The 14861-nt window shown below is 40.6% G+C and overlaps 1 protein-coding gene across 1 annotated transcript in view; it reads right to left on the bottom strand.

Moving 5' to 3' along the window:
* The window catches only part of psmb7 (proteasome 20S subunit beta 7), a 57785-nt gene that overhangs the window by 1825 nt on the left and 41099 nt on the right, over positions 1-14861 (bottom strand). The window contains exon 7 of the mRNA XM_055659860.1: positions 3562-3713. Within this exon, the coding sequence (XP_055515835.1) occupies positions 3562-3713 (152 nt within the window). The remainder of the gene's footprint in view (positions 1-3561; positions 3714-14861) is intronic.

Below are 14861 nucleotides of genomic sequence, written 5' to 3'. Positions count from 1 at the left end.
AAAATAATCACTTACACACAAAGTGAAGGGAATAGGCAACATTTCGGGCCAAAACCCTTCTTCAGACTTCAAGGTTTCAGCCCGAAACGTTGCCTATTTTCTTCGCTCCATAGATGATGCTGTACCCGTTGAATTTCTCCAGCACTTTTATCTACCTTCGATTTTCCAGCATCTGCAGTTCCTTCTTAAACACTTAGGACAGGTACATGGACAGGAGAGGTTTAGAGGGATATAGATGATATGCAGGCAAATGAGACTAGCTTTGATGGGGCACCTTGGTCGGCATGGATGAGCTGGGCTGAAGGGTCTGTTTCTCTGTGACTCCAAATATCCATGAATGGGAAGCTGTATACAAACTGGGTTCAGTGAAATTTTAAGCTTACTGCAGAATGTTTTGTTGGGAGCAGAAAGAAATACATTCAGATCAATAATTTCTATTCAATGCATTAGTGATAAAAATGTTCATTCTCCCAATGCTGGGAAAATATGGAATTAAAAAACGAGTACTTTCTGTGGAGTTCCTCAAAGAGTATCGAATAGTGCAGCATAGCACAGGACCAGGCCCTTTGGCCCACAATGTCCATGCCGAACAAGATGCCAACATATGATGCCAACATTCTTTAGATAAGTTAAGGGAAGAAGAGTAGTAAAATCAGATGTGGGTCCCTTGAAAGCTGACACGGGTGAAATTATTATGGGGAACAAGGAAATGGCAGAGAAGTTGAACAGGTACTTTGGATCCGTCTTCACTAAGGAAGACAAACAATCTCCCAGAAATACTGGAGGACAGAGGATCAAAGGGGGTAGAGGAACTGAAAGAAATTATCATTAGACGAGAAATAGTATTGGGCAGGCAATGGAACTGAAGGGTGATAAATCCCCAGGGCCTGATGGTCTGCATCCCAGGTTCCTCAGGGAGGTGGCTCTAGAAATAGTGGACGCACTGATGATCATTTTCCAATGTTCAATAGATTCAGGATCAGTTCCTGTGGATTGGAGGATAGCTAATGTTATCCCACTAGCGAGAGAGAAAATGGGAAATTACAGACCAGCTAGCCAGACCGGTGGCGGTAAAGCTGCTGGAGTCAATCATTAAAGAGGTAATAATGGGTCAGCATGGATTTATGAAAGGAAAATCATGCTTGACTAATCTTGTAGAATTTTTTGAGGATGTGACAAGCAAAATGGATGAAGGGGAGCCAGTGGTTGTGGTGTATCTAAATTTTCAGAAAGCCTTTGATAAGGCCCCACATGGGAGACTGGTGACTAAAATTAGAGTCCATGGTATTGGGGGTAGGGCGTTGACGTGGATAGAAAATTGGTTGGCAGACAGGTTGCAAAGAATAGGAGTGAACGGGTCCTTTTCAGAATGGCAGGCAGTGGCGAGTGGAGTGCCCTAAGGCTCGGTGTTGGGGCCGCAACTGTTTATCATATATATTAACGATTTAGAAGAGGGAATTAGAAGCAGCACTAGCTAGTTTTCAGATGACACAAAGCTGGGTGGCAGTGTGAACTGTGAAGAGGATGTTAGGAGGTTGCAGGGTGACCTGGACAGGTTGTGTGTGTGTGGGCAGATGCATGGTGGATAGGGGCTGGTGGAATCAAGGGATATGGGAAGAAGGCAGGCACAGGTTATTGATTGGGGATGATCAACCATGATCACAATGAATGGTGGTGCTGGCTCGAAGGGCCGAATGGCCTCCTGCACCTATTTTCTATGTTTCTAGAAGCTAATCTATCTGCATGTGATCCACTATTCCCTGCATATCCATGTGCCTATCTATGTCTCTTAACGCCACTATTATATCTACCTCCATCAGCATAATCCCTGGCGGCATGTGCCAGGCACTCACCCACCCACCATGAAAAAGACATCCTGCACAAAGTTAGTTAAAGAATCAGTAAACAATAATCTATTGGCCTTCTTTTCCCCCTTTCCGGTGGGATGAGGTGGGAGGGCATTGTGATTACAGGTATTATGCAGTAACTTGGCTGTGCAATCTCTTTGTAATCTGAACCTAGATTTTGCCCAAAGACTTAAAAAAAGGCCATACGAAACATAACTTCCTCTCATTCACTAATGGTTCCAAATCAAGTACCTGCATGCATATTAGCTATTTAAGTAGAGGTTAAATATCCCACGTTCCAAGAGCAGGGTGCACTGGCATCTGCTAACATTCTTCCCGCTAACAATCATTGACCTCATGCTCTCTCTGTGACCATTCTACTGTGGGCAAAGTGCCTGTCACTGCAACCTCTTTAGCAGCAGAATGCAAAAATAACGCAGTGCAGAAATGAACAAAGCCTCTGGTACAACAATTTGATGCATTTGGGAAGGAAAAATTAGGTGAGATGGGGCAAAATTTCAGGTGACACAAGGGGCAATTTTTTTTTACACACAAAGAGAGTGTGGGTACGTGGTGGTGGAGGCAGATATGATTGAGGCATTTAAAAGGCTTTTGGATGTATACATGGATATGCAGGGGATAAGAACATAAGGCATAGGAGCGGAATTAGGCCATTCGGTTCATTAAGTCTATTCCGCCATTCGATCACAGCTGATCTATTTTCCCCTTCAACTCCATTCCCCTGCCTTCACCCTGTAACCTTTGATGCCCTTAGCAGATGGAGAAATATGGATCAAGTGCAGGCAGAGAAGATTAGTTTAGCTTGGTATCGTGTTCAGCAGACAGCATGGGCTATTCGTATGCTATGATATAATGAATGTACGTAAAAGGAAATGGGTGTTCTTTAAGGATTGCGGGACAAGTTGGTAAAGCTGTTACAAAAGCCTGCAGCAACTGCGGCATTGTATGGCATAGAAAACAAAGAAAAAAAGGGAATGCTGGATATACTCAGGCCCGCCTCACTGAAGAGAACCAGTTAGTCCATGGTCGGCAATTAGAATTAGTAAACGTTTGGGAATTTGTTATGTTTTAAGTAGTAAAGCAGGTCGAAATAAGTCAGTGGTAGGATGAGGATAAAGAGGGGTTTGAATGATGGTGCCTCTGAGTGTTGGTGGCAAAGGTTTTTTTAATTTGCAGAGGATTTGGAGTCTGAAGCTGAATGAACATGGGCGAGACATAGGAAAATTGGTAAAGAAAAAAACAATGCTGGAACCCTAATTCAAACTGGACAAGCAAATCTGCAGGTGCTGGAAATCTGAAATTTTGAAAAAATACAAATCAGGCAAAATTTGTGGAGAAACGTTGCAGGTTGAAATATATTTTTCAAGACTGACCAATTCTGATAAACTGAAAGAATGATCGTAGCAGATATCAAGCACCACAATCTGTGAGATTTGGCAACCTCTTGGAGCTGGTGCTGTGAAGACTCACCAGATTAGTGCTGGCGGTGCGTAGAGGAGAGAGGCTAGATTCCTCTCGGAGAAGGCCAAGAGGAGATTCAAGTGCGATGTTTACATTTTAAGAGCTTTGATAGAGTAGATGGGGGGGAAACAACTTTTTGCATCCACATGGGTAAACTCAGTTGGGTTAAGCTAAATTGTGCACACTGAAAATGTTGCAGAGAAAAATTGAATGTGTAGAAACAAATGCTTACCGTACACCCTTTTTATTGGCAATGTCATGTGGTCTCAGATAGTCCAGTTTATTCTTCGTTATCACGCACAAATCAATGTTGCTCCCCGAACCAAGGTCGTTGAAAATTCCCGCAGCAATCGCATCCTTGACAAGTTGCTTTGCATCCTCTTCCTGGTGGAAAGGATTTGGAGAGGGAGCACATTAAGCAGTCGAAATAATTTGGAAACGGTTAAAAGATAAAAAATTGTGCATGCACAAGCATTGGATTATAAATCTGAAGCGGTAGTTATTGCTCTTCAAAGGAATAAGCGTGTGAATTTCCACCGGGTGCTTCCACCCATAACCCAAAGACGTGTGGGCTTGTAGGTTAATTGGCCTCTGTAAATTGCCCCGAGTGTGTAGGGGGTGAGCGCGAAAGTGAGATAACATAGAACCAGTGTGAACAAGTGATCAATGGTCGGCGTGGACTCGGAGGGGTCGTATGGCCTACTTCCATGCGGGATCCTTCAATCAATACAAAGGCCAATTTGAGACATTTTCCTGCCCAGATTTTCATGCATCTTCTGCATTACTCGCCTTGCATGTATTGTGGGACATTACAATGAAACAACAATAGCCCCCTCTACTGGGAAAATTATTGAATCAAGTTTACACGCACCGTTTCCAAACTGCAATTCATTGACATTTTAAAGAAAACGTGGAACTTTTTTTTCTGGTAATTTCTGTGGATTTACCACCCCCCCCCCTTCCTCTTTTTAACTAAGATCATCAAATGGCAGCATATATGTAGCAAGTCATTTGCAGTTTGTGTAGATACTGTCATTGAAGATGTAATTCTTTAGAATTACAGTAAATGTGCCTTTTGTGTCAATATGCCATGCAACCACAAATTAAAGGAAGGATTATGGAGGGACATATCCTCCCAATTTTGACATAGTCCTGCTGGATGTCTTTTCACAGTACACCTTTCAAAAAATATATATATATTCTTGGGTTTGTTTCATTTTCGTGAGTTAAAAGAACAATAATAGTTAAAAGTTACACTGCAATCACTCTACACCGTTAAACAGCCAGGAAGGTTTATGCACAAATGAGCCAGCCCTTTTACATTCAGTCCACTTAGAAGATGATGCAGTTCTTACATGCTCTCAGTGGTCATGTAGATGTGAAGAGAAATCTAAGATGCTCACCACTCCCTCTCTATAACACGGCTCTGATTAAAAACATTCATATTCCACAGGATTAACCAAGGCTTTTATCTTTGAGAGATTTGTTTTGGGGCAAACAAGTCATTTAAATTATTTAACCTCCGATTTTTTTTGCAGGTTTACTTGCTTTTTTATCTCTTTGTTTCACGGTTTTTCTTTGTATGAAACAAAAGGAAAAAATACATTTAAATAAACGACACAAAGGGTCAGCGGGTCAGGCAGCGTCTCTGGAGAACATTGATAGATGACGTTTCGGGTTGGGACCTTTCTCCAGACCGATTGCAGGAGGGAGGAGAAAGCTGGAAGGGAAGAGGTACTGGGCAAAGCGTGGCAGGCAGGTGGTTAATACAGGTGTGGGGTTCGATCAACAGATGTTTGGACAAGGGCCAGAGATGAAAAATGTACCATCCAGTTCAGAGTCTCAACTCAAAGTGAACAAACTGATTTCTGTGAAGCTCCACAGTAAGCTGTTTGGCAGGTGTTGCGGTTTGCAGCCGCTGGTACGCACAGACATATGCGGCCAACACCAGAAATGAAGAGGAGGAAAGATGTGGGGCACCGTGACCCCCAGCTGTCAGGACACAGGCTGTATTCTTCAGAAAAAGAAACTAGTGATTATGAAGAACATTGATTAGGATACACGGCAGACTCTGATAAAAGATTCAAATGCAGGGATCGGGAAGTAAGGAATTAAACAGCAGGAAAGAGAATTTACCATCAGGCGAGCTATAAACAACAATCACGATCAATAAATCAACACCCCTTATTTCTTCTTCCAAATCGAAAGCTGTACGGTGCGAACACCACTGGTGCTGCAATCTTCTACGGCTGCCACTGCTTTCTCTAACACCCCCCGGCCATCACCCAGGTCAACCTCGATATACCACGATGTATGTAGATTTGCAGATTGTCACCTGTGACTAGTTCAGTTAGTCCACTCAACCCTTTAACCTCTACCATTCTCACTTCTCTCCTCGGGTACTCTAGCCTACATTAATATGCTCAGTCCTTCTCCTATCCAAACATAGTCGAGCAGCCACATCACAATATATGCAGCCAATCATACTGACGAATACAGTTTAAAACAGAGAAAATTATTGTGAAATCATGCACAGAAAACAATGTAAAATGACGGAAAGAGATCAGTGGGAATCTCCCACAAAGGTGAAAATCTGAAGGAACAAAATCCCTCATTTATGCTGACCATTTCCCACCTTTAGGTTTATTCCAAACTTGAGTAATTAATTTTCAACGACAGAAGGAAAGAAAGGCTATGGGGGCTAAAGACTAGCAGGTGGGGCTAGTGTAGATGGGACATTTTGGTTGGCGTGGGCTAGTTAGACTGAAGGGCCGGTTTCCATGCTATATGAATCTATGTCAAAAGTTATCATACAAAATTTCCCTTGCACTTATAGACAATCCCTCAGGGGATACCAGTGAGCAGCACCGTAAACTGTCAACAATTTCAATGTTCCTCTATTTTTAATCTTACATGTTCCTGCCTAAATTACACCTTGATCTTTACACAAAATTCGGACTGCTGTCCCTTTGTGGATGTGTGAAAATATAATACTACCGAACTCAAAGCCATGAGCTTCCGCAGCCACGTCAGCGACAATTTTAGATCTTTTTTATCTTGTCCAACTTGAGCATGGGAACTCTCAGCCATACCACCTTTAGCTAAAATGCCATGGTAACAAATACATTTGAAATATACCTTGCACAGGTACAGTGTGGCAATGGAGCAGCTGATAGAGCTCAGTGCAACACAGTGGTGCAGCTGGTAGAGCTGCTGGATAAACAGCACCAATGACCCAGGTTCAATCCCAACCGCAGGCGCTGTCCTTGTGGGGTTTGCATGTTCTCCCTGTGACCACGTGGGTTTCCTTCCATATCCCAAAGAAGTGCTGGCTTGTAGGTTATTTGGCCTCTAGAATTTGCCCCGAGTGTGTAGGGAGTGATTGTGAAATTGGGATGATATAGAACACAAGTGTGAACAGCTGATCGATGGTCAGTGTGGACTCTGTGGGCCAAAGGGTTTGTGTCCATGCTATATCTTTCAAAGAATCCAGGAGAATTACAAACTTCCTGCATCTTTCAGTACAGGTATCAGACATAAAGTACATGGACATTCTCCGAGAAAATTTTGCTGAGTGTTTGCTATGTACTGTATATATGCAATGAGTAGCTCAGAACATGGTGCAAATACCCGATTGCATACAATAACATAGCCGATGCAATCAGCATCTCCTGGAGCTCGAGCGCTTTACCTTAAAGGAGCCTGAATGGAATGATGTGCCACAGCACAAGTCATCTGTGACAAGCAGCCTTTACAGCACTATCTGCTCACTTCCATCAGACCATCACCGAATGTGTCCCTGGGCTCTTATGTGCAGCTCGATTTACTGCCAGATGACAAATGAGCTGCACTTGCGGGAAGTGTGAAAAGGTCCACACCAGTCATGTAACGGTCACCTCAGCTGCATCACGGTGCACAGCAAGCCAGAGCAATAGCAAAAGTCATTAAATTGACCACTAATAGCCATTTTTAGAAGGTACCAAAGGAATTAACACCCTGTGAGATAAATAAAAATCTCAGCATGTACTGCTAATCAACAACAGTGTTTGATAAAATATTTATAACACTGACAATCTGGTGCATTTAGAACTAGCAGGCATTCTGAGCATTGTCATTCTAGAAAATGATTTATACATTGCTGCGGTACTGAGCTGCATGTAATTTGTGTATCTGGTCATGCAATCTGAGATTATACAAATGAGCTTCTGACAGTTGAATTTTGCATCCAGGCTCATTATCTGAAGAACTGCACACCAACAAGAACTGGAACCCATCAAGAGCAGAGTCTGGTCCTTTAAAAACAACAATGTTGTCACAAATTCTTAGCTGGCAAGGTATAAATTCCCATGTATATATAACAGACATTTTAGAGCAGGAGTTTCAAACCCACTGAGCTGTGAATTTTACTACACACTATTTAAGAGACAGTATCCTTGTAGAAAAAAACATAATTTAAAAAACATTGACTGAGAAGAAAAAAAAGAATACATTTCTGCTGCCACCTGCAAATCCCCAAATGGTTGGTCATAAAATATTGCCCAACTGGGGGACATTTTTCTGGAGACCCCCAAGCTAAGTATTACTTAAAACTGTTGTTTTTAACGTATCTAAAAATAAAATGTTCTTGAATTTTAAATATTTAAAATGTAAATTGAAAATTAAAATACAAACATACAAGGATCTGTAGCAACCAAATCGAAATATATCTTTTTAATATGATTTCTATTGTTTATACACTTATTCTATTACACAAGTAGATCTTATTTTCTTTTCTTTTGGCTTTGGTAAAGCAGCCATCATTCAGTAGGAGCTTCACCATTACCAGATCCAGCTATCTATTTATGAACCCCGGCTGGTGTTAACTGTACCAAAGTTACGAAAACCTCAAACAAAGCACATTGCTTTTTTCTCTCTCTGCTACTTGTCACACAACGAATATCACAGAAAAAGACACAAAATGCTTAAAAGACTCAACATGCTTTTCAGGAAGAAGAATGTGATATTCGGACACAGTCCTGCTTTAGAACCGTAAAGGGAACGCATTTGATGCTGAGATTTTCCTTCATCTGTACCGCCACTCTTTGCAGATTCAGGCTAGCAAAACGGTGTTGTGAACAGCAAGAGAATGGTAAAGATTTTAAGTACTTTAAACCATATGGTTATGAGAAGATAATCCTTATTTACACCAGATGCAGTAATGCCAATTTGTGACTTTTATTTTAGAAGTGATTTTTTTTCCACCCTGCAAGTTATAAAGCAAATGCATCTTCATGCTTCAGAAGATTCAAACCACTGGAGGCTACACTGTTATATAGCTTTTCATCCCTCACATTAATGTGTGGCTGTTTTCCATCATATTTAACAAAAACTATTCTCAAGAGCCAGGCTCAATAATCTGCTTTGTGATCAGCAATATTTCATTTTCTTAAGAACTGTGAATTATAGTTTATTTTTCATTTAAACTATTAAATCAGTGGCACTCTTTAGTCACAGTGTAATTAATATATATTAACATAAAGCAGCTTACGCCTTTTGTTTTTAGTTTGTACTTCCCGTGATGATCACTTTTTACATTGCAGAAATCTGCGCACTTTATACTACAGAAATTGACACAGTTTGTCCCAGTTAATAATAAATGACCCATGGAAAAGTAGAAGGCAAAAACATCTTATCGAAGCATTGTATTTAAAATTTAGAAATACTTCTAAAACATGTGACCGAAGTCAAACTGAATTGTTTGCCATTGTTTTTGGCTGTGGGAAAAAAAGTTAGAAATGATTACAAATTTAAGCAAAATGTCATTTGTCCATTGACCCGACTGTTCTTACATCGACCATGTTATTTTTAATGCAAATGTAACACCTGCCACTGCAGGAGCACTAGGATCATTTCAACATAGGTCTGTCCAGTTTAAATGAATTCATTAGCCATAGCGCTTTCAAATAAAACTGATGGGATTACAATCATATCAATGGAAATTTAAAATGATTAATGCGCCATTAACAATCACTTCGCATGGAAGTGAAGTAGGCAGCTTACGCCAGGATGAAATATGACCTGGGCTAATCCTCATCTTTTATAAATCTTTTAAGAGACAAAAATTGCTTGTACTCAAAAATAAACAAAAGTAATGTATTCCATAATCCAGTTCTGTTTGCCATAATTCAATAAAATATTGGCTGTAAGTACCCCCGTGGGAGTAGACAACATATTCATGTCTTTTTGGGAGATGGCACTTTGCTTCAACCAGGTACTGCAGTGTAATTGTCCGAGCAGTCAGGACTAGAGACTACAGCTACGGAAATAATGACACAATAATCAGAGACTCATGACTTGTTTTTAAAAAAATGCTTTGTCAGGGTATTCACCGAGACACTAATAGTCTTGCTTTATCTCCATTGCCGGCTGTCTTGATCTGGTAAGCAAACCTCACAGCAAGCGGTCACCTTCCCATGGAGTCATTAAAACTTAAAATGTCAGCTGGTGGTACTAGCCTGCGGACTTCCACACCTGAGCCCTGTGGCAGGCTGTTCGCATCACTGTCAGTAACAAACACTGAATTCATATGCAGCCCGTCATTACTCCCCGGTTTTCGCATCTGACAGATGTGGTCTAAATGAGATTGATTAAAGTGTGCGCGCTTTCAGAGGATAAAGTTTCCAAGTTCACAGCAAAACAGTTTATTTTTATGTCTGCTCTCAAGAATATGAAAGATATGCATGCATGCCATTATCGCACAATGGTTTCATTTATGGTTCTCCCTGGATGACACCTCCAGCACCCAACTTCACCCATCTGCAAGCTGCCTTCAAACAACTTCCCATCGCAACGGGAGCAGCATTGTGCAAATATTACAGTTATTAAATGGGGTGGCATTGCAATCTATCTAAAAATAAGGAAAGTTATTTAGAATTTAAAGAGCAAACATTTGAACTGCTTCCACTTTGGACATTTAGATTAAAAGACCAGCTGGTTTTACAATAACTGGCAAGTATACAAATCCCTATAAAATACACTCAACCTCCTTAGTGAATATAATATTTGGCCAAACAAATCACCACCCTCTCCCCTTCCCCAGGCATTTATGTGCCACTTTTGTTACCATAATTTGATATCACATTGATATTTATTCAAATTTAGCAGTTTAAATATACAATGAGTGTAAATTGGAAATTTCTCTTCAAATTAAGATGCAAGATTCTAATAATTTTGTATATATATTCATGAAATTACAGGGCCTTATGCATGAAGCTAGTATAAAACCATCTTAAAATCTCTTAGTCAAGAGAGTCAAGAGCGTTTTATTGTCATATGTCCCAGATAGAACAATGAAATTCTTACTTGCAGCAGCAATATGTAATCATAGTATTCTGCTAACAATATAATAAAGGAGAAAAAGTTCAGTGTGTGTATATAAATACACTGAACTGCAGCCTATGATGGTAGACAATGCCAGAAATCTACAACTGCTGGAGAAACAAACCCTTTCAGATTATTTCTCAATTACCCCTTTCCCAGAGTCGATGATCCCTTATCTCCATTTTGTTTAAATGACATATTTTTCAGAATCCTGCACTTCTCCATGAATGCAATCATTCTTGTCAACTCAAGAATAGACAAATCTTGCTCAGTCATTGACTACCCCCTCACTTCAGAAATCAAATCTTTAATGCACAGCTGGCCAAGACAAGAATATCCTTTGTTTGGTAGAGAGGCATTAGCAAAATTTAAATTCATGCTTAGGTTTATTTTGTATGCCTGGAATTCCATTTTTGGACAGAGGGCCTCGATCAATATGAAAATTTTAAAGTTCGCTTTTACGGGACAAATTCCAGGCTACCATATAATATCTGGAGAAGGGTCCTGACCCGAAACGTCATCTATAAACATTCTCCAGTGTTGCTTTCTGACCCACTGAGCTACACGAGCACTTTGTGTCCTATTGTGTAAAGCAGCATCTGGAGTTCCTTGTTTCTACCATATAATCACCCTTGTTTAGGAAGAACACTTGTCCATGATTCTTTTGCATAAGGAATGGATGTTTATAAAGCTTGAACAGCTATGCATGTTTTGCTTGCTTCTTTCCTTCTTCATTTTAGACAATTCTTGCTTGATAATTTTGTTGCTCATATTCTTACTCTTCATGCACATGTAGCTGATCAAAGTCAGAAAGTAGACTGCTGGCAATTGTAGATACGTGGCCTTTAAAATAATCAGATGAATGAGAAGGCTCAAGTAACATCCTAAAGGGTTTTTTTTGTCAATAGACAATAGACGCAGGAATAGGTGCAGGAGTAGGCCAATGTGTGCAGGAGTAGGCCAGAAGGAGGCAGGTGTCGTTGCAAGGCATCTCAGCCTTATTGTCCACTGTAACTCTCCTTGGAAAACATTGTGGTTGGCCATCTGCCTGAACCAGTGCTGTCTTTCCAGTGAAAGCACCCCACAGGACATTTGGAAATGTGCTCCAGAATTTAGACCCAGCGACGATGTAGAAAAGGCAATATATTTTGATGCCATTGATAGATTAAAACCACCCAGAAATTAGTATTTGAGTACTTGACATTCGCTCACACAGGTAAACGATAGAAGCTAAATGATCAAATCAATGCAGACAAACTTCTGCATTGAGATAGACTAACATGGATCTCCAGTGGACCACACACAGCCAGCACTACTCACTACTATTACTGGACTGTAGTTAGCTTTCCCAGTAAGACTAATCTCATTTACCCAGCAAGTCAAAAATGCAGCTGCAGCAGAGTAAATAAATCACGATCAACAGCCAGAATCGTGATCAATATTCTCCTAGCTTTGTGGTCAAAACATGTAAAGTTTTTACAATGGATGTGATGGGGAAGGGTGGATCAGAATCAAACCTCTCAAATATCATTGGTCTGCACTTTAAAAAACAAAATTACATTTTACCTCCAAAAGATCCCACACCAAATTGCATTTCTCCCTGTTCTCATAAGAGGTGTGATTAACCACCCTCTTCAGGTCACTTTGTTTAACTCCAGAAATAACCACTGATGTTAAGTGACGGGAAGGGTCAATGATTTCACATCAGGGTTACCCAGAATCAAAGCAAATAGAGTGATGGAGAATTACAATGGATGTTACAACAGTAAGACAAAAAGATAGGTTAAAAGGCACAAATCAAAAATGCATTATCAATACTCTGCCAATCACAATTCAAAACTATAGAGATAAATATTTCCTTCACAAAAAATAAAAAGCAGTGTATGTTAAGAGATATGAGCTCTGGATATTTAGGCAGGGTACAGTGGGAATGTTTTGTTCCTATTTGTTCCTAAGCTTTCCCACATTCAATTGCTTTGCAAAACAGAAAATCAGCATTTATAAACTGCAGCACCAGCACACAACAATATACACATTCTTGTTCATAAAGCACTGCTTTGTGAGCTCCGCATGAGCCGAAATGCCTTCCCACTTTAGTTGTTTAAGGTAGATCCATAGCTGCCCAGATGACAAATTAATATCATTCTACAGTCGTTGTTTGGTGCTTGGCATCACAGTTCTGAAGCCTGTGGGCCCATCAGAGCTGAAACTGCTCAGATCTTCAGCAATCCATAAGTGTCCCTCTAGAGGCCAGTGCTTGCATCAGTATGAAATACGATATCATAAATCAGGCTGCAGAAGTGGCACTCGCACACATCACCATCTATCTCACCACTCCTCTCTGAAGGGTCTTGGGTAGAGCTTATCTTTCAGCGGAGCAGCAAGGGACCAGACAATCAAGCGGCTGGCATTGACAAAACATGTGCAGCTTACATCTGAAGACTACAACTTGGAGCTGTGTGAGGAAAAAAAAGGTCCTGCTGGTACTGCCTTGCCTTGGGCACCAGCAGAATTGGTGGTGGCATATCTTCAAAAGGCAGAGTGCCTGAGTGCATGCAACCCACTGAAACACAGGGAGCCTCCGGCCTCGATTCCTTGAACTGGAGAATGTTCAAAGCCCAGAAATGTATCTGCGGGGCTTAACAGCTGCCACCACAAACCAGAGATGGCTCCAGTTTTGAGTAGCACTCAAGATTCATGCAAAATAATATTTCAAGTTGCCATTATTGCCTGTCATGGGTTTATAAATATTGCTTACTATCTGCCGCGCTGAATTCCTCATGGGACCCTACTACGTGACAACATAAGAGAATGAAAAATACATGCCTGTTCTTTTGAAAAATTTCACTTTCGCTTTGCCAACATTTTATCCATTCACTGATTACTATAACTAAGTAGATTTAGTGCAGTAGGTATCGGATTTTATTTCCTATGTATTTCAATTGCAGGCTTAATTATGCTAGTTTAATTACTTTCCAAATGCCAATTTACAAGTCGAAACCAGAGGCTGCAGGACATTTGCTGTGGAATTGTACCCGTGATATGCTGCTGTATGCGTACCCTATAGCTACTTTAGTTCCGCAAAGGTAGTCTGACAATTAGTACAAAAGGGAATATTGTTAAAAGAAATGCACAATGAAAAACACTAAGAAGAAAGACCCAAAAAGGCCACAATTTTTCAAATTCCTCAGTTCCCATCCTCCTTAAAGCCTGCACTACTGTGACAAACAAAAGCATGGTTTAACGCCACCCTCAAAGGGTGAAATTTGCTGTTTTTCAAAGCACTCATTTTAAAAAGACCATCTCGAACTGTGGCGAGGGTAAAGCTATCAGTTTTGCACATCTCTTCCCTAATGTTGGGTGCTCATGAAGCATTATTTCTCACCACTCAATAGCAAAAGGAGAAAAAGAGCCCCAGTTACTGAACGATCTGCAGCTAGTTAGGCAAAGCAAATATACCACTCCCTAGGGCTCAGTGAATTCATGCACTGCCTCAGGGTGGAATTGAGCCATGAGGATCAGTAAGCCTGTGACCAGCTTTGCCCTCGGTTCCAATATCGGCTGCTATATCCTGTAGCACCCCCAGTGGGAATGGGGGGAAAAAGCAACGGTGTTCGCCCAAAGATCTCACATGACTACGTATTGGATAGACATTAGTATAGTTGTGCTGCCCCAGCGATCGAATAGCAAAGCAACCTTATGAGGGTGAAAATTAAGGGAACATAAATACAAGTTAAATAAAATGCAAGAAAATAATTGATTGACAATAAATCAATCTCAAATTAGCAAGCAACAACCTTGGATGGAGGAGAAACGTTTTAATGAACCATGTTCACATTACCTGCCACCAGCAGAGTCTGCTACACAGTTTTTAAACATCTCCCACCACACACACAGAAAAAACTGCACAGGCACAGAGCAGCTTTGAAACCCAACATTAACAACTAGTTTAACGGCTTTAAAATGCAACTATTTCTAAATCATGACCGGCTCAGAATTCAACTCTATTTAAGCTCCTTCTCTGTTGCAGATAACCTGTCTTTCTAATACACTGAATGTGGCCACCCAACGTGCATTCATTTTAAGACAGGTAAAATACCTTATTATCTATGAAAAGTTCATATCTTTGAACTCTTATTCCTAAGACACTGGACTGTAAGATAATTCTGTTTA

This window comes from Leucoraja erinacea, chromosome 31 (genome assembly GCF_028641065.1).
Source record: "Leucoraja erinacea ecotype New England chromosome 31, Leri_hhj_1, whole genome shotgun sequence".
Classification (NCBI taxonomy): domain Eukaryota; kingdom Metazoa; phylum Chordata; class Chondrichthyes; order Rajiformes; family Rajidae; genus Leucoraja; species Leucoraja erinaceus.
Note: the sequence above shows the minus strand (reverse complement) of the source record. Positions and strands in the feature narration are given on the sequence as shown.